Here is a 19,953-nt window from a genome sequence, read left to right as displayed (position 1 = left end):
TTCCATGATTTCCTACATGTGATGATTAAATGAGCACAAAAGCACTTCAGTAAAGATATTTCAAAGTGAAATAACGGCCAGATAATCAGACTGAATTGTTATTATTACGTTGTGTTCATGTTACTTTAACAAATCAGTAGTGATGTCATTTTCAGTCGATACAGGATGTGGTGGCAGCTGCTGGGACCAGTTAAAGTCCCAGGTGGGCCTTAAACTGGAAGAAACACGTTGATGTCAGAGTTTCTGGAAGTCGACTGACAACAACCTCTACTGCGTCAGTCTCATCTACGCTTGTTGCCTTTTTTCTGTTGTTATTTTTTTGGCACAGGAAGATGACGTCAGCGTTATCAATCCCGGCAGCGGAGAGCTCTGATTGGTTGGGTTATTCTAAGCTCTTACTTGGACTTGTTGATGGTGCGTTTGAGTTTCTTCTCCAGCTGCTTCATGCGGCCGATCGCCGCTGTGTATTTGGCCGCCGTCTCCTTATGCAGCAGTTCGCTTCTCGTCTTTGTGTGCTCCGCCTCCATCACCTGCAACAGCCAATCAGAACTCAACATCATCATTTCTGAGTGTTCATCTGTGGTATTTTCAATCTACTGAATATAAGAATATCAGCTAAATACGACACCTAACAGACTGGTTTTTAACCAGAAACCTCCCTCTCCCCCCTCCTCACCCGCTGGGTCGCGTGGTTCAGCATCTCCTGCCAGGCGGAGTCGAACTGCCGGTTGTCCTCCTCCAGGAGCCTCTGCTCGGCCAGGGAGATGGTCTCCTTCGCCGCCCGGAGAACCTCGGTGGCTCTCTGGAAGTCCTGCGTGGCTTTCTGGGCCTCCAGCTGAGCCTGAGGGAGGAGACGCAGAGAGGAAGATCGTCCATCATCAAAATGAGTTATCAAGCGAATCATTGACGAATCATTTTGGTATATTTCATCTTGATTTATAGAGCACTGGAGAAGTTATTTTCTACATGTTACATATTGTCTTTAGGGAGCAGTGACTTCATAATAATAATAATAATAATAATAAAGAAGAATTTATTTGTGAAACCAGGTTAAATCTTCACATCTCAGCTGTAAATGTATGTAGCCTCTTCTACTGTAATATAATACACACTTGTCATCCACAGAGCTGATTTGTGGGATATATGACTTGGTTTTTTTGTGTTGATGTGCATTCTATCCTCATATTTCCTCATATTTTCCCTTCTGCAGAAACCATTTTCATTCCCCAAACCCTTCAGGAAAAGAGAAACAGTTCTGAAATGAACTATTCAGCAAGTTTAAAATCTGAGGAATCTAGTTTATAAAAGTTATTCTCCTGTAAAAGCCTAAATGAACCTTTAGTACTTAAGAAACCTGAATAATTATTGTAATTTTTGCATTTTGTTATTTCACCTGAATATTTTAGGGCTGCAAATAACTAACAACTGTTTTCATTATCTGTTAATGTTCATTATTTTTAAGATATTCAGTTTATAATGACATAAAACAGAAAAGCAGAAAAATCTTCACATTTAAGAAACTGGAACCTGCAAAAGTTTAGTATTTTTAACTTGAATAGTTAATGAAACTGATCAAAACTGTCCATCAACTGATCAATTGATTAATAAGGTGATGCATCATTTAATAACAGGAACAGATCAACTCAACCACAGTTCTTTAGTTCATGTTGTTGAGTCCAGACAACCTGCATCTATGACACACACACACACACACACACACACACACACACACACTGATGCAGACAACAGGCCAAAAATAACACAAATCAGACTTTAAAGTGTAAAAAATAGAAACTTTACAGCAAAGCTCTTTGTTGCCTCTTACAGAAGACGTCGCTGACATCACTGATCTGACTGAAAGGAAGCCGAGGCGTCACACACCGCGACTACTAACACAAGACGAGACTGGTGTGTGTGTGTTTTTTCTTGTAGAGGTTTGATCTGATGTGTAAAATCAAATGACTGAAAGCAGAAAGTTCGAGATTTGTTTCGAGGAAATTTGATCCGTTTATGAGGAAAAACTCAAGTTTTTGCTGAGTACTTACTTAGAACATATTAAAACATGCAACTGAATGAATGGCTTGATGAAAAGACCCAAAACCTCCACTGTCTTCTGTAAGACCCATAAAAAGTCAACTATACATTCCCCTTTAGCAGCCTGGACTTGTTTTCACCACTATAGAGGCTGTTAGTAATATAGTTACAGTATATTTATGAGTAATCTGGTACATTTTTTGCCACTTGTCTGTTACATTTTGATGTTAAACATCAGGAATCTCTTCAAAAAGTCTGACTTGTAATGTCCTCACTCCCTCATCCACTGTTCCCTAAACAACAGACACTCAGTAGTTTACTCAATAATCAGCAGCAAACACAAATTTCATCACCAAAACTGCTGAAACCCTCATCCATGCTTTCATCACCTCCAGACTCAACTACTGCAATAGCGTTCTTTACAGTCCATCGCCCAGAGTCCTCAATAAACTCCAGTACATCCAAAAAAAAAAAAAACTCTGCTGTTTGCCTGCTCGCTCAGCCTCAACAGATCCGATTCAAACTCATTCTCTCTTCACTCACACGCTCCTTCCCGCCGCCTCCGTTCATCTCACGCCAACCTCTAAATCCCCAACCATCCAGGACCGAGCACCAGACCCGGGGTGACTGCACCAACCTGTCCACCTTCCAGAAACTACTCACTCAGCTTTTTAGAGCTGCTTTTAGAGTTTGATTTTATGTCTCTCGCTACTTAATGTGCTTTAAAAGGACAGGCTCACAATTTGTCAAGTCTATCTAGTATCATTCCTCCTCTTCATGCTGGATATTAAAAGATCCTTCAAATGTGCTTTCAGTGGAAGTGATGGAGGCTAAAATCCACAGTGTGTCCACACAGTCATTTAAAAGATTATCTGACGCTTTAGCATCAAATTCCCTGTTGAGCGGCCAGTAAATAAGATAAATAAGGATTTTTTTTTTAGAACTATAAATAATGCAAAGATATTCCATTAAAGACGCAGAATATAAATATGCACATGACCTGGAAATGTGCAGAATATGTCTCCTTTAACATTTGTTGATTAATTAATTAATTTTGCACGTTTTCATATGACTATGTGTAGGTGTTCTCTAGCAAGAGACTTCCTGGTTAAGAGTTAATAAATATTTAAGGTCGTCATATTATTCCAATGTTTGATTTGACTTTGATTTCAAAAGTTGGATTATTTTGACATAAAAGTTCAGCCTTACAGTGATGTATGTTAATGACATATGAGTCAATGCAGAAAGCACAAAGGACTGAATGAAATGAACAAATGTGGTTTAAAGTAAGACAAAGTTAAAGGGAAACTGCACTGTTGTAAATATGATGATTTTTTTTAAAACTACGTCACTTATATATTAGAAATGTGCAATTATTTTTTAAATTGGTGCTTTATGACTAGAGAAACCTGACTGTAGTGCTCTTAAAGGGTAATCCTACAACAACCAGAATGCATTGCTACTGACGGTGCGTTTATGGACCGCAGATGATGAGAACGTTTCAAAGCAAAGCGGCCGGTTAGCAGAGACAAAAGTTAGTGAGCAGCGTTTTATCTCTTTGCTGAGGATTATTTTCATTTACAAAACATTTTTCCTCATCGAGTCTGGAGAAATCGTACCGGCGTGTAAAGATTATAACACAAACAGAGCTGGAGTTAGTTATGTGGATCAATGCAAACTTTGCTGCTGGTAATTTTGTCTATAAAGTGTCAGAAATGAATGAAAAAGTGCCCAAAGTGATGTGTTTTTTTCACATTATCCTGATGCAATCAATGCAACATTAATCTGCTGCATCTTTTTAAAAAAACGTGTCAGTCATCAGCAGTTTCATCAGCTCTCTCAGTCGAGCTCCAGTCTGCAGACGCTCTGACATCACCGCATGCTCGCTGTAATTCTATTATCGACGGTCATCAACATGCCGGCGCAGCACGATCCAAACAGCCTCGGCCTTGTTGCCGTCATGTGCTCGGCTTTGTTTTTTTTCCACGCTGCCTGGACGCACATGCTGACTGGATCCTACAGAGCGCCACGTGTCGCCTACAGTACCGTCTCTGCTTTCCTGTGTTAAGGTCGTCTGTGTCACGTCAGCCATCGTTCAGACGGAAATCTATTCGTTTCCTGTCGTCTAACAGGAAGGTTTCTGCAAAAGATAACGTGTTGATTGATATCTGCTTGTCCTCTGAAAGTGTTCCTGAGCGACAAAAACTCATCGCCTGCTTCTGTTCTCAGTAGGGGTGTAAGGGTACGTGTATTCATGCCGAGCCGTTCGGTTGGCAACTTCCTCGGTTTGGTGTGCTCCGTGACCCAAAATAGTTAAAATAGTTTTATAATCCACTTACTCAGACATGCGGAACAATAATTCTAGAGCACGGGTTCCACCCAGAATGTTTTGGCAGGGCACCGCTTAGCTGTAGCATGTCTTAAAAAAGGAGAGACTGTCTTAAAATATGCTCCATTATCTCCTTATTTAAACAATTTCACGTCTCTCCGTCCCTCTCCCTCTCTCTCTCCTCTCTCTCTCTCTGTGTGACGGCCGCCTGTGAGTGACGCCGTTCAGAAACAACCATAAACACGTTTGATGTCGTAACATGTTGTAAGAAGCAGTTCTGAGTGACCATAAATCAGCAGAAAACAGCTGTCAGCAGGTGTCCTCACAAGAGACAAAGGTTGTTTTCCTTCTACTGCAGCAGCACAACTAAACGGCTTTAGCCACGGTTGTTTCTTGTGTTATTTTCTATCTTTCTTGTTTTCTCTGCTGTACCGAAGTCGTACTGAACCTTGACCCCAAAACCGAGGTACATGCCAAACCGTGAACACCCCTAGTTCTCAAACAAAACCGAGTAGCTTAAGTTATAAGCTGCATACTGGACTACGATTGGATCCAAACCAGTTGTGATGTCACGAATCCTGCTCGTAGATACACGAGTTAAAGTCTGCTCCTTAAAGAAAAGCAATGGTTTTCCCAGTTTGGTGTGGGTGAACTGGACTGGTCTGCACAGAGCTCTGATCTCAAGCCCATCCAACACTTTTAGGGATGAAGTGGAACTGGAGCCAGACCTCATCACCCAACATCACTGCTGGACCTCATTAATGCTCTTGTGGCTGAATGAGAGTAAATCCCTGCAGCCAGGTTCCAGCATCTGCTGGAAAGCCTGAAACTAGATGAGTGGAAGCTGTTAACGTTTGCATCTTTTCTCCTCCGAGTCACTATCAGCCTCTCTTTACGACCCCTTCTCTCTTTCTTCAGGGTGTTGGTTTTGAACGCCAGCTGGAGGACGACAGCGTTGATGTTTTACTTGCCTTTAGTTGAAGAAAAATAACTAGGACAAAGACGGGGAGAAGAAAAATAAAGCTGCAGGGAATGAAACAACAGATCCCTTATTTTCATGCTGTATTTAGTTGTTTGTCTGTTGTTGTGCTTCATTCGTCCTGTGGAGTGTCTGAAAATCTGACACACTTCCATTCAAATGTGCTTTATTTTCTGCATTTTGGATACGTTTGTAACACTCAGCAGGCATGAAAAACCTAAACTAATTGATGCCTTGAATAGAATATGTAGTACAGAGCAGTGTATTATTTAGATAAATTAGTCAATAAGTTGATTAGTCAAAGTCCAGAGTGGAAAAGCTTGATTTTCTCTAACACACCTTAACCTTTAACTCATGATAGAATCTTATTATGAGAATAAAAAAAGACTCTTTGATATGTTTTTCCCTCTGAAGAAGGCCGAGCAGACTGCTTCATGTTTGTGCTGACAGAGTGAAGGAGGCGGGAGGCGGGAGGCGGGGGGGTGGGACTGATGGAGAGGGAGTGAGCACATGTTGGATGGGTTTCTCGTGGGCAACGTGACAGCCGAGGAGGAGGAGGAGGAGGAGGAGGAGGAGGAGGAGGAGGAGGAGGAGGAGGTGGAGAGGGAGAATTAGACTGAAACTCTTCAGCACAAGTGGTCCTGTGAGGCTGTAATTATTAGATGAATAGAAGAAGAAGAAGAAAAAAAACAGGGACAACTTTGCAGTTCTGGCTTTATTGGCTTTGCAAAGCCAAAAAAAAAAAAAAAGGTCATGTTATCAAGATCTGAAGGGTTCATCCTCTGTACGGTGGACATTCTCAACATGTCGCGATCAGCTTTACGTTGTCAGAGACAAACAAGGCTGTTTGGTTGAGGTTGAACCTTTTTTATTTCAGTGGCAACCACACAAACCACAGAGGAAAGTGATACAGGAGCCATGAATTATACACCAGCAGTGAACAAACATGAATCAGGGCAGCAATCTGGGCCAGTAAACAATGTTGATGATTACGATATTTGTTAGTTAAACATTCTGTATTAATGGCGCCATGTAGATAACCGCTTCCACTATTCTAGCTGATTGGTGATGAAATTAAATTAGCAGCCTGTAGTGAACGGTACAGTTTGTTTAGTAGGAACAGATGCAGCTGTTAGCAGCAGCGGTGAAGTTTTATCCTGCTGCCACTTCATCAAAATACAAAACGCTGGCGTTGCCGTGGCGACATGCCTACTAACATCAGATGTTCCAACACATCCTAATAATTAAACAACAGTATAGGTCTAAAATTCAGCCGGCAAAAAACCATCTATAGTTACATTTACGCTTTTACCCTCGGGAAGACGATACAGAGTCCCCTCACTACAAACTCAACCGTTTTAAGAATCAATTTGTTCCAACCTCCATTACATTTCTTAACGATGCTGTTTGAGGCCGAAGTTTGTGCAATTATTTTTTAATCATTTTTAATCATTTTTACAGTGCTTTCACTATGGTGATCTTTTAGCATGATTTTTTTTATGAGGTGTATGTATGTATTATGTTATGGGTTATGTGCAATATTGTCATGTTATGTAATTGTTGGTGTTGGTATGGCTGAGGTTGTATAGCTACAGAGTCCAAGACAATTTTCCCTGAGTGGGACAATAAAGTTTATCATATCGTAATGTAGCAGCTGCAGTAATAAACTCCTGAACAACCCACAGGACCGTAATTTAACACCAAAACCTTTACGAACGACCATTAAAAACTTGATATGATGTTATGATGATACATGATGTTTTCTGATGTGGCCACGCTGTGGTAAGTACTGTTTAGGTTTAGGTACAAAAACCACTTGGTTAGGGTTAAAATGATCACATGAAATGTGGTTTATACTTCCCAAAAAGTTAAAGCTCTAAAGTTATGCAACCTTTGTTGTCATGGCAACAGTAAACACCTTGATGTGATGGTTTTAAAAAAAAAAAAAAAAAAAGTCCTGACTCACAGTTGAAAACAGGAAGTGAACGGTGGTGCAGTAAAGTCCATATTTTGCCATCTAACTATTTAGCCATCCACCCAACCCCAACAAAGTCACCTTATACTGACATCATCTGAACTCATAATCACTACGGTCACTAGATGGTGAAATTACCTATAAGTGGTTTTTGTCGGCCTGAAGTTTAGACCTATACTGTTGTTTTTCTTGTGATGACGAGGTGAGTGTTCACTAGTTGATGCAGATCATGTGGATATTTAGCATTGCACGAACACTATAGTCTTAAAATATCATGGTACGTTGAAGGATTAAGATTTTCCTTCATTGGAATGAAGCGCTCTAGATACGGAAAAAAACAGCCACAGAACTAAAGTAGAGAAGTGTGCGGACATGAGCGTCCAAGCTGATCGACAAAACGATTTCTCAAAATGTTGGCGTGTCCCTTTAATCTCAGTGCATCACCACAGATCACACTTCGTGTCGCCGCAGCTTCCCTCTGTGTTGAGTTTAGCGTAGAAAGGTGTCGGTGCCACAACAGATCAGTTCTGCTTTTAACGGTGTGTAAATGTGTGTGTGTGCTGCGTCAAACTGTGACCGAGCATTTCTTATCTTTTAGTTTCTCAAGACTCCATCTCTTCCGTGTCCATCTTCCCTCCTTCAATCTCCGTATTTTAGACCCCTGTCTTCATCTTTCTTTGCATCACTTTTTCTTCCTTTCTCCCTCTCCCTCTTTTCTTATCACCCTGTCTCTTCCACTTTGTCTTTCTTCTTCCTCTGTTTCTATATTTATCCATCTATCTGCTTCCATCACTTTCTCCCATCTCTTCCTCCATCCACTCTTTTTCCTTTCTCCCCCCGACTGTCACTTTCTATATCCTATTTAATCTCTCCTACCTGCCAAATTTCTGCCTCTCTCTCTCACTTTCTTTCTGCCGTCTTTACATCTCAATCCATTTCTCGATTAATTTTTTCCTTTCTCCCTTCTCTCTCTCTCTGTGCATCCCGGTCTTCCTCAGCATCTTCATTTATCTCTCGCTCCCTCTTTCATCCTCTCATTTTGCCTCTACTTCATATTTTAATCACTCTGCATGCAGCATATGAAATTTTCAGAGAGATGAGCCACCGGAGGGAAAGCGATGTGTAAGTAATGCAGAACTTCAGAAACCTACAAGCTGCGATTCCTTCTCTGGCAGAAAAGGCATTTTGGCTCCATAGATGTTTTAATTATTTAAGGGGTCTTTAAACAGAGAAAAACATGCTTCAACTTGTTAACTGAAAGAGAAAGATCCACAAAGAAGGATGATGAGATTCTTGTAAAATGCTGTTTTTGATTACAAAGAGAAATCAAAGTAAACAGCACAAAAAGTAAGGAAATTTGTGTGGAAAAACGAGGCTTGTCATCATTGGAAGCAATCTCAATGCAGAGAGATATCGAGATGAGATTCTGCAACCAGTGGCAATCCCATATCTCCACAGTCTGGGACCGAACTCTATCCTCCAAGATGACGACACTCGCCCCCACAGAGCGGGGTTTATCAGAGACTAGAGAGGATGGAACGGCCTGCCAGCAGTCCTGACCTCAACCCCATTGAACACTTGTGGGATCAGCTTGGGCGTGCTGTTCGTGCCAGAGTGACCAACACAACCACGTTGGCTGACTTGCGACAAATGCTGGGTGAAGAATAGGATGCCATCCCACAGCCGTGTGTGACCAGGCTGGTGACCAGCATGAGGAGGAGGTGCCAGGCTGTTGTCTTGTTTCTTCAAACTTCAATCATCCAATCCACCAAACACCAAACAAGAGTCAATGGCAGAATAAGCTGTTTGGCATTGGCAGAGAAGATTTGGCAAATTTTTCATAGGCGCAACCCACATACTCAGCTCTGCTGCCCATCCCACAGATGCATGTTCCTTACAAATGTGGCACCATTTAAAAGGGAAATAAACAGGCTTTCCAACAATATAAGATTTATTGCCAAGAAGCATTGTTACAACAAAGAAATAATCTACCAAACACAAATTTCCTTACTTTATGTGCTAAGTTTATGTTGAGAGCAGAAAGCATCTTTTCATACATGCAACTGTATAAATGAGATGGCAAATTAATACGTCAGTCTTATTATGTCTGAATAAATAAACAAGTCACTTTTACATAAATGTCACAACGGCAATCTTATGAGGTTTATCCTTGAACGTTTCTGCAACACTTCGAACACAGTCCACATACTAAGAGCAATATATAGTTTCATAACAGTTTCATAAACCAGGAAACTCTGAGTGAGCCAGTTTTAAGCTGTTGAGGAGATTCTCTTCATTTCAGATCAGTCTATAAAATGATTTTCCCCGTCGTGATGTGGGGCAAAAGAAAAGAAAAACCTGCACACAACAGGCTGTAATAAGACCGGGAGTCACCCTCCTTTTATTTTCAGTTTTCATTATTGGATGAAATTATGAATATCCATTGTCATTTTGTGAATGTTGGACACTTGTTCAATGTAGGTGTACATAGTAGAATGTAATAAATGTTATTAAATAAGTCTTCCTCGTGTTCACAGTGGCATTAATTAAGGTCTCAACAGCAAGTTTTAAAATCGCTCTTCTTCTTCACATCATGAGTTTTAAACCCATCGCTGTTTTCCAGCGGTGCCATCACTCTCTCTTATTAGTTATAATTATTATGCAAGCATGTTGAGCAGTCTGGGATATATTAAATGAAAATAAAGGTTAAAATATGTTTATATTCCCTTGGTATCAGTATTAAAACTTAAGCATCTCGTTGGCAATGACATCGAAAACGTAACCGGTTGAATTTGTACCTATTCAGTATATATTATCTGTAACTACACACCTATAATGGCCTTTAAAACCTTTTTATTGGTCAAACTCCAGCAGAGGGACGAAGACATAAAGAAGAGGGATGTGAGGACAGACAGGAAGGACATTAGACGTCTCATCATCAGTCAGAGCTGTCGAAGAACAACGTTGTGGGGAAATGAGCCTTTTAGATCATAAAAGACTTTTCTTCAGATCGTCCCTGTGACGATGAAAAACAAGACACGCTCAGACTTCAAAGTCTGTTCGTATCTCGCACGTTCTCTCGTGTTAAATGCGCTTCCATGCACACGTGTTTCTCCTTCATTCATTCATGCAGGGAGGAATGGCTTGAATACGCTTCTTCACATTCATTATAAGCAGTTAACAGGGGTATCGAGACTGATCTAAAGAAGAGGAGACTATGTGTCTCCAGGGATTCAGACAAATCCCCAATCTGTTTGTCTACCACAATGAACACAAGAGGAAGAGGAGGAGGAGATAAAGTGGGGCCCTAGGAGACAGTATCTGCTTTCAAAGTGACCTGCTTTGGCTAATTCTCCAGGAAATTTGATTATTTTTCACCTCTATTCCTCCATCAAGTCTGGAAATTAATTTCCTCTACAGATGAAGTTCTTGGATCTTGGACAATGACGTCTATGAGACAGCGGCTGAAGGGCTCAGTGAGCGCTATAAACACATCCTTTCTGTCCCTTTCTGAAAAAAAAACCCCAAATTTGATGTCGCTGTTTATTCCAGGAGAGAGATAAACGAACCACGGCTGGCCTAGATATGTGAGCGAGCTTTCAAGGTTGAACGAACCGCGGATGATTTCAACAGCAGGGAGGAAGCCTCCGCCTCTGATGTCCGCTTCACGGACTTTAACAGGCAAATTAACCCAGATACGTCCAGGCGTACAAGTAGGACTGCTGCTGTTGTGTGTTCAGAGGGAAAGTTATAGCAAGGACTCACTTTTCAAACTGTCTAGTAATGATGTTTTAACTAAACATTGGATTATTTTAAATGCTGACACAACACAGCTTTTTAATACCCTTAAGTACAGTTTACTTTTGCAGCTCTTACAGAAGGACTGTTGGTGAATTTTACTGACTGAAACACTTCTATTATCAAGAAAAACTCACTAGCATCAGTGAACATTCACTAAACGAGGTCCATCTGCTGAACCAAAGAGTTGAAGGACTGTGTTACTCAATACAGCAACACAAATGTGGTTTCCTTTGTGAGTTACAAACATGTTTGATCTTCAACTGACATAATTTTACTGCAAGGTAGAGGACTATAAAGCCATGTGACTACTTTACTAATACCATATTGATATTTGAGAGTTAAAGACGGACGATATTCATTTTTGACAGTGATCCTTTAACCCTTTCATGCATAGCGGTCACTACAGTGGACAGCTATTCAAAAGCCGTTTTCTTATATATGCATGGGGTTTTATTGGTATAGTTGCACATCAGCCAACACAGTGGACTCTAGTGTGTCGTCCCAGACGCTGTCATCCATTGGCCAGCCTTTGTAAGTGCAACACAAATTTCTCAAAACCAAGATGGCCGCCTGCAGGCCGGAAATGCTCAACAGCTCAGGAATATCTTGCCAATCCTTCTATAGTAACAGACCCTTGCAGGTAAATAAAAATTTGTAACATCAAGTAACAACTAAGGAGTAATACAATTGTTAAAATTTCCAAGTATTGATTTTATGTTGGGAGACAATGAAAATTAATCATCTGTCCACTAGGTTTTCGTAATTCATGCATGAAAGGTTTAAATGTGGATAATAAAGAGTTGTGACCAAGATATGAGCAGGATATTTTACAGTATTAATTAAGTTGTCAGTGCTTTCTGGTTGATTAGCTATGAAATGGAGACACCTTTCCTAAATCAGCAAAAACATCTACTCTGCATTTTAGTTCTGATTTTTGTTAATTATTAGTCGACATATATATGCAGATACCAACAAAGCAAAGCACCTTTAATAATTTAATTTAATGTCAGCTACCAAGTCAACAACATTACAGTCAACGGACGCACATGATTCACAGTGAAACTTGATGATGATGTCATTATGTGGCAGAAACCAGTCTACAATCCACTGGTATTTTTCTATCCATTAAAACACAAACAGCAGTGTTTGATGATGGGAAACCAGTGAGGGATTAAGTCCAGTGCTAGTGAGGCACTGGGGTGGGATCTGGGAAGAGAACACGAATCTCCGACACGCTTTCCTGGAAAATACAATAACCACACACACACACACACACACACACACACACACACACACACACACACACACACACACACACACACACACACACACACACACACACACACACACATACATACAGTGCCCCAGGTGGTCAAAGCAAAACCACGATAGCTTTGACCTTGCAGCAGCTTCCTTCCTCTCCCTTCCCCGAATCCTCAAATCCCTCCAGCTTTCCATCCATCCATCCATTTCACTCCATCCATCAGCACCATTCCCTGTGGCTAATGTCTGATGTGATGTGCACTGCATGCCAAAAACACTTTCCTCCAGCGGGGGGAGGGAGGGAGGGAGATGAACAAAGAGAAAGAGGTTGAGAGAAAGAAGAACCCAGAAAGAGAAGTGAAAATAAATAAAGGAGACTAAAAGCACAAGAAGCTTCATTCATAAAGGAGGGAAAACACAGAATGTAAATGTCATGATTAATGGATTATTCCTGAAACTCTGTGTTTTGTTTAACAAATTTATATTCTAAGAAAAATAATGACATAACCACTTCCCCTTATCCACATGTTTAAACCTTTATAGGAATTTCCCGGTAGCGGTTATATTTCATTTACATTTAATGTAATTTCAGTGTTGAATGAAACCAGTTTTCTGTTAAACCATCTTACCAAAGATTAGTTAATACTTATAATTCATAACTGTGATCTCAATATTGAGCATTAGAATTGTTATTATCCTCAAATGAGCCTCAAACAGGATCTTTTCATACTAAACTGTATATTTTGTGGTGTTATTGTTTGTAAGAACCCAGCAAAAACTCTCATGCTGATTAAATTCATGTATGGAAATCTTGTTTTGTTATTAAACGCAAACAATCTGGTTGGAGACACAAGAGATATATTGTTCAAATCAATATTGTGGTCTGAAAAGTGAAGATCCAGTCACACCAGTGTAAAACAGCTACATTTTGCAGCAAAACCATCTCAATCTGAGCCTATTTTTCAGGTCAAGTTCAAGTTTAAATGCTGTTCTTCAGTATCAAACAGTCGTCAGAGTGCTGACTACTGAGGGAATGGCTTTAGGCTAAAACAGAGGAAGCTATCGTAGTATTTTATCTCCTCTGTCAAACAAAAGAGGAATTGTTTTAGACGGTTAACAGACAGGAGTCAATGGTACAAATACGTCTTTGTGTGAGCTTATTGTCTTGTTAGCAGACGATGTAGCAAGCTGTCGGTTAGCAAGCTAGCTGGAGAGCTTTTCCTCCTCTTCAATAACTCTTCATTGACTGAAATGATGTACAATCCTGACAAAACAATGCCAGAGGGGAGTAAACTGCACATTACAGAAGAAAAATAGAAAGAAGCTCAGACAATTATTGTGATTTACTACCACTAGCATATTCCCAGCTGGCTAGCATGCTAGCTGTTAGCACTCCAGCTACAGTAGACAGCTCAGTGAGTCACCAAACCTCTTGCACCACCTATTTTTGTGAAGAGATGTGAATGACTTTCACTTTCTGGTGTGACTGAGCCTTTACCCAACAAGCTGGAAACGTATTTTTTCATTGTACTGTTATGTTTTAATTTAAACTATTAAGGGAAATACTGTATGTTTGCCTTGTATTGATTTTGTTGGCACAGCACTCCTCACCAGCTTATCAAGTGGCCCCCAACCTCACCCCTCCACTCAACCACAGCCTCTCCCAGCATCCCATCTGTCTGATGAGAGAGGAAAGGAAACACACAGGTTTTGACTATTGACACAGAGCCAAAACATACACACATCCATTAAGCAAAGTGTCTTTGTCGATCTCTCTCAGTCAGATTTTCTCGACATCTATCACTCCATCCTCCATCTCCCTGCTCGCATCTTCCTCTCCGTAGCGTATCATTGTCTCAACGGCCTAACCTGACGCGCCAGATGGTTTATTACAACAGAAGCATCTGAAAGCATCGTCCTTGGCGACTGAGTGGAAAAGGGCAGGTGCTTTCAAAAAATACTTGGCAGGTGATTGGATGCACCATCTGTCTATCACCGTCAATCACTGTCTTACATTGTGAGGCAGCTGGATTCACAAGAATCCTCACAGGACGCTTGATTGCTGGTTCGGACACAAGTGCATAACTTGAAGCCTGAAAAGCGCAATCTCTCCAATCCAGCTACCTCACAAGGTAATCTACAGCCGAGATTTGCTCATAGTTTCTCCCTCATTCCCTCCCTAAACCCTTGACGTCTGTTCATACTCAGGCCAGGGTCTTGGTCACTGAAGACGACCCCACATACAATCATCTGAGGATGATTAACAGGAGGAAGACCAGTTTACTGATAAAACCTAAAAGATCAAAATTAATTTTCAGGGGCTTGGGGGAGTGTTTGATCTGCATTAATCTGCAGCTATTTTGATAATTGATTAATCGTTTCAATCATTTTCCGAGCAAAAATGCCAAAACTAATATAAATATTTTTAGGTTTTTGGACTGTTGGTCCGACAAAACAAGCAATTTAAGGACACCAGTTTGGGCTCTGGGTAGTTTTGATGGACGTTTTCCACTTCTTTTTGACTGTTTATACACTAAACAATGAATCAATTAATCAAGAAAATAATTGTTATTTGGGGCAAATACACTGGTAGGAGACAGATGGAGACATATGGAGTGAAATGATTAGCGCTACAAAGACCAGAACCATTTTGCTATCGCTGCACCAGATATCACTAATCTCTTAAAACTCATCCTCCCATCTGTGAATTTATTGCACGTTTCCTTCAATCCTCCATCCAAATACTCCAAATGCATTCCCAATCTGCCTTCCCATATTTCAAAGTGCGACTGCCTCTCTCTCTCACCAGTAGAAACCTGCAGACTCACAGTGTGATGCTGCAGGCTGAGCGGACTGCTGAATTCAATCAGCTCCTGCAAGCACCACACTGATGAGGAGGGACTGACTCATCCACTTTCAGACCCTTTTATGTTCCATCGCAACACAAAACCAGTAGATTGAGAGTATTCACTTGACTCTTATACAGAATAACCAGCAAAGAGAAGTGTTCTGGCTCCAAAATATGAAATCCACACAAGAGAAAAGGGACCGGCGACGCATAACGAAATTACACCACTTTCACCAACTGGATTCAAGGAACGTCTTTACATGTTTGTGGCTTTTTAAACACGATACTACCACAAATATGAGGAAAACAAACATTCACGTTTCCTGACTGCCTTGGTTTCCATCTCCAGCAGAGTCTTGAGAGGTGAAGTGGAATAAGAAGTAAGCCCGATGCATATTTCATGACGTTTAAAGTTTAACTTCAGATACGGCAGCTCTGCTCCATCCCAACGGAGTCAGCACTTAAAAAAAAACTAAAAAAAAACGTGCATCTCTTTGAAGCACTCATGCAAACTTTTTAGCTTTGTCACCCTGACCCACTTCCACAATTAGAGTACGGGTCATCAGTAGGTTTTTTTCCTTACCTGACAAACCTTCAGGATCAAAGTGGAAAAAGAGGAGCTTTAAGCTATTTAACTTAATGGTTGGAGACACTTTTCCCCTCAGTGAAAGGTGAAAAGTTTGATTCATGCAAGTTTTAGTGCGTTCGCCCCAAAGTATCCTTGAAGTTCCTGCTGTTGACCAACTGTAAACCGTTTTAACAGTGCTGACCTTTGACCCACAGAGTCCAAAATTGAGGAAGTTATCATGAAGTCTCATGAGTCACTACATCACGCTTCCAAGCAACACTTCAAAACTCCAGAGAACATTTTCCCGTGTAACCCATTTACCCTTAATTTGAATAAGAAAACAGCGAAGGAACAATGGCTGACCGATAAGCGGTTGTTGCCCGGATCTTGTTAACGCCGGCACACGTGAGGAACAAGGAGACAATGTGTGTTCAGTAACAATACACTTTGATAATACTTTCTTTTAAACATGAATCCATTTAGATAAGAATATAGGTCATAAACTGTAAATGGACACATTTGGAGATTTCAAATCTAATCGATAAAGAACGTGAGAACAATTATAGTTGAAAGGTGTTCCAACTTGTGCCTGTAAACAAACTGCTTGTGGAGCTGTGACTGAACCATTCATTCATTTATTTATTTTTTACAAGGCCTAAAAAGTTATATTCAAGACATGTATGGACGTTTCCTTGTGTTTCTTCTAATTACTAGGTCATGGGGAATACGCTTGAAACTCAGACACATTAAGGCCTCATTTACAGCTGGTATTAACATGTGATCTGTATCTGAATACAAACCAGGAGAGACCCAAAAATCCCCAAAAAAACTGTCTTCAATTTTTCAGTTCTAATCCCCTTCAGAGTACTCTCTCCTCGAGATGTGATACACTCGTCCCGATGCGTCTCCTGTTCCTGGAAACATTTACGGTTGTCATCTTTTGTCACCGTGTCCAGATTTCTTCCACGGTGAGCGAATCTTCTTCCTTCCAGTAACAGTTTTAGTTTCACCAAGATGTAAACATACGCTATACCTACATGAAAATCTGATAACTATACCCTAACTCCTGTGACATTCATGGCTTCCGGGAATTTTCAGGTCCTCCCGCCTCGTACATCAGGATAATAACATTCGATTGACTGGTCTTTGCATTTATGCTTAATATTAATATCTTATCTATATTCTGCTATGAGATTCAATGATTCAACGTGAGCCAGACCAACTCCGGAGATGGTGTGGCCGATTGGATGTGTTCTACCTGCTTTGTTTTTCCTTATCTACACAGGATATCCTGATATAGATAATATGATAATGACAGGTGGAAATGGGGACTAAGTTTGTGCATTTAAGGTCACTTCACAATCTCTATTGTAGGTCTCGTCTGAGCATCGTCTCGTCTCACTCGGACATCAAATATAAGAATTCTGCTTTATAATGACTGTCCAGATATTACTTGTTGGCACTACAGACCATTCTTGCAGGGGTAAAGCTGAGCCAATCCATTTAATTATTATTGTTTTCAAACTTTCAAGGATTTTCAATGCCCTGGAGAGCTCAGTGGGGAAACCCTATGATTGTACTCATGTGCTGTGAATCACTCATGAACCCTTCGCTGCCAGCGAGATGCCTGATACGCAAATGTCAATTATCCGATGCTTTTAGAGCTATAGGTCTGTGTTTTATCTTCCATCTGGAGTCAAGGTCGAACCGAGTCGTTTGTCTCCTTCTGTCGCTGCCGCCGCCGCCGCCGCTCCCTGGGCGCTGCCGGCTCCTTATCTGCAGCTGCAAATAATGTGTTTCTTATCAAACGGAGTGGTAGAGCGAGTGACGGAGGCAGCGCAGAGAGAAAGGGAGAGATTTCCCAAAGGGGGCAAATAAACAATGAGTCAAGGTAAATATTGTGTGCATGCTGTGACGAGGAGGAGAAACTGAAGTGAGATGAAGAAATAAAAGGAAGAGAAGAAAAAAAAAAAGGGAGGAGGAGTGAGGCAGAAACAAATAATACACACCGATGAAAGATAAAATAAAGCAGAAAGGAGGAGTGCAAATAGGGAAAGAAAAATAAAAAGGAAAGATTGAGGAAAGAGGGTAAAAAAAAGGAGTAAAAAACAAGATAAGGGAGAAAAGAAATGAAAGGAAAAAGGGAGAAAGAGGCATAAAAGGAAGGAAAAGGCAACAAATGTCCTGAAACGGTGCAACAAAGGAAGGAAATTAGAAAAGGACAATAAGATGCAACAAAGAAAGAGATTTGAGTTCCTACGATCGTCCTCAGCTTCTTTCCAGACGGATTAAACAGTCAATAACAAAACCAGATGAAATGAAAACAACAAATTACATAATCAAACGTCGGATGAAGCGAAGCGAAGCAGTGCTGCAGTGTTGTAAACTTGGTTTCCGGTGCGGGTGATGAAGGGCTACGTGAGGACAGTGACAAAGAGACGGCAGTGTGTCTCCCAGATGCAGGGTCACGTCGGGATAAAGCTGCTTTGATGTTCATGAAATTCAGCGGGATCATCACTCTTATCGTTCTCTAGTCAGACATTTTGGATTTCGTGTGTCAATTTCCATTTTTATGAACATGTTTGAGGCCTTTAGGATGCACAAAAACTCACAAAACTTGTTTGAACTAGTAGAATATTTTGATTTGACATAAAAGTTGGGCATCGGCACGTCAGCTCGATTAGTTTTAGCATTTTTGAGGTGCTGGGGTTGCTCAAAACCTCACAAAATATAACCGTATTACCACAAATTTTTGTGCTGGTGAAAGTTACAGGAGGTGGTGAGGTCCGTGAACGCACCAACGCACCATCGCCGGCTGTGTGTGTGATATTCACGGCGGCTGGCTTCGCATCTCAGCGTTTGTCCTCGCTCACCTCCCGAGAAAGAACGAGACAGACACACACACCCCTTCTCTCCAGTGTGTGTGTGTGTGTGTGTGTGTGTTTAGCGTAATCGTCACCACAGATGAGAGAATATCGCTGGACAAACACACACGTCTCTCAACCAGAGATTTGACCTGTATGAGGACAGAGGCGGTCAGTCACTGTTCTCATAGTCGTTATATCAGGTGATATGTGTCTTCTCACAGCATTTCTTCCTTTGTGGAGAAAGAGGAGGGAGAGGAGACACACACACACACACACGCCCCTATCTTGTGTGTTTAGCCTTCATCATAGATAAGTGATTAACGCCAGACACACCTCTCTTCAGTGGATGTTTGAACAGTACGAGCCGGCCTGTATGTACACTAAACGGCTCCGGTGATCGCAGTCGGGGGTCGGATGAGATGTGTTTCCTGACAACAGTTCGACGGGCACAGCAACATCGAGCTGAGCTGAATTGACTGCTGCAGTGTGGAGGAGGAGAGGAGGGAAGTCGGTCGCTCTTTCATGGAGAATGTATGGATGTATGGCGTTTTGATCAAAACAGATGTGCAAGAAGCAACATCATCACACACAGACATCTCAGGGATACAAATAATTGCTAGTAATGATACGACTACATGATTAATCAATTAGCCGTTAAACTCTTATCAAGCAAAAATGACATCATCTGCATCTGAAAAGTGGATTTCAGACTGCTGGGCGGATAAAAGATGATCTTATTAAGCCTCTCTTATTAACCAACAAATAATTAAGTGAGTAACGAACATATAAAACATTCTTTGTAACTCTATATGAAACAATGAGCTCCTAAAAATCTCATCCAGAATGTTCTTTTGCAGGTTTACTGTAGCGAAGCTTTAAATGAAGTGCTGGACCAGTGGAGTGAATTACTGCAGAGATCTGATAATGCAGCCTGTAGCCATCAGAGAGGACAGACAAAGAGCGACTACAGAGGAGGGACGCAGAGAGACAAGTGATGAAAAGATCCGAGAGAGCAGGACACAAGCCGGGTCTACCAGAGCTGACGTTTATCCCTCGCTGTTGATATAAAGCATAACAAAAGGCTCAATCTTCCCTCGGAGGCATTTGGAGAGCGAGCACGGATAGAGTACATACACCAGATGGAAAAAAAATGTTTATATAGGCCAGTGGATTCAGCTGCGGTGAGGTTAGAAACAAGCTGGCTGTGATTTCAAACATCAGACCTGCTGAGAAAACCTGGACGGAGGAGATAAATGAGTAAAGTGTCCTCGAACAAGATGCTTCGACCG

At 41.1% G+C, this 19,953-nt stretch overlaps 1 protein-coding gene across 1 annotated transcript in view; it reads right to left on the bottom strand.

Annotated features, from left to right (window-relative positions):
- The window catches only part of sh3bp5b (SH3-domain binding protein 5b (BTK-associated)), a 47,318-nt gene that overhangs the window by 11,366 nt on the left and 15,999 nt on the right, over window positions 1-19,953 (bottom strand). The window contains exons 4-5 of the mRNA XM_044358096.1: window positions 677-841; window positions 400-530 (exon numbers count right to left, since the gene is read on the bottom strand). Of these exons, the coding sequence (XP_044214031.1) occupies window positions 400-530; window positions 677-841 (296 nt within the window). The remainder of the gene's footprint in view (window positions 1-399; window positions 531-676; window positions 842-19,953) is intronic.

Source organism: Thunnus albacares, chromosome 8, assembly GCF_914725855.1.
Source record: "Thunnus albacares chromosome 8, fThuAlb1.1, whole genome shotgun sequence".
Classification (NCBI taxonomy): domain Eukaryota; kingdom Metazoa; phylum Chordata; class Actinopteri; order Scombriformes; family Scombridae; genus Thunnus; species Thunnus albacares.
This window is presented reverse-complemented; position numbering and strand designations above follow the sequence as displayed.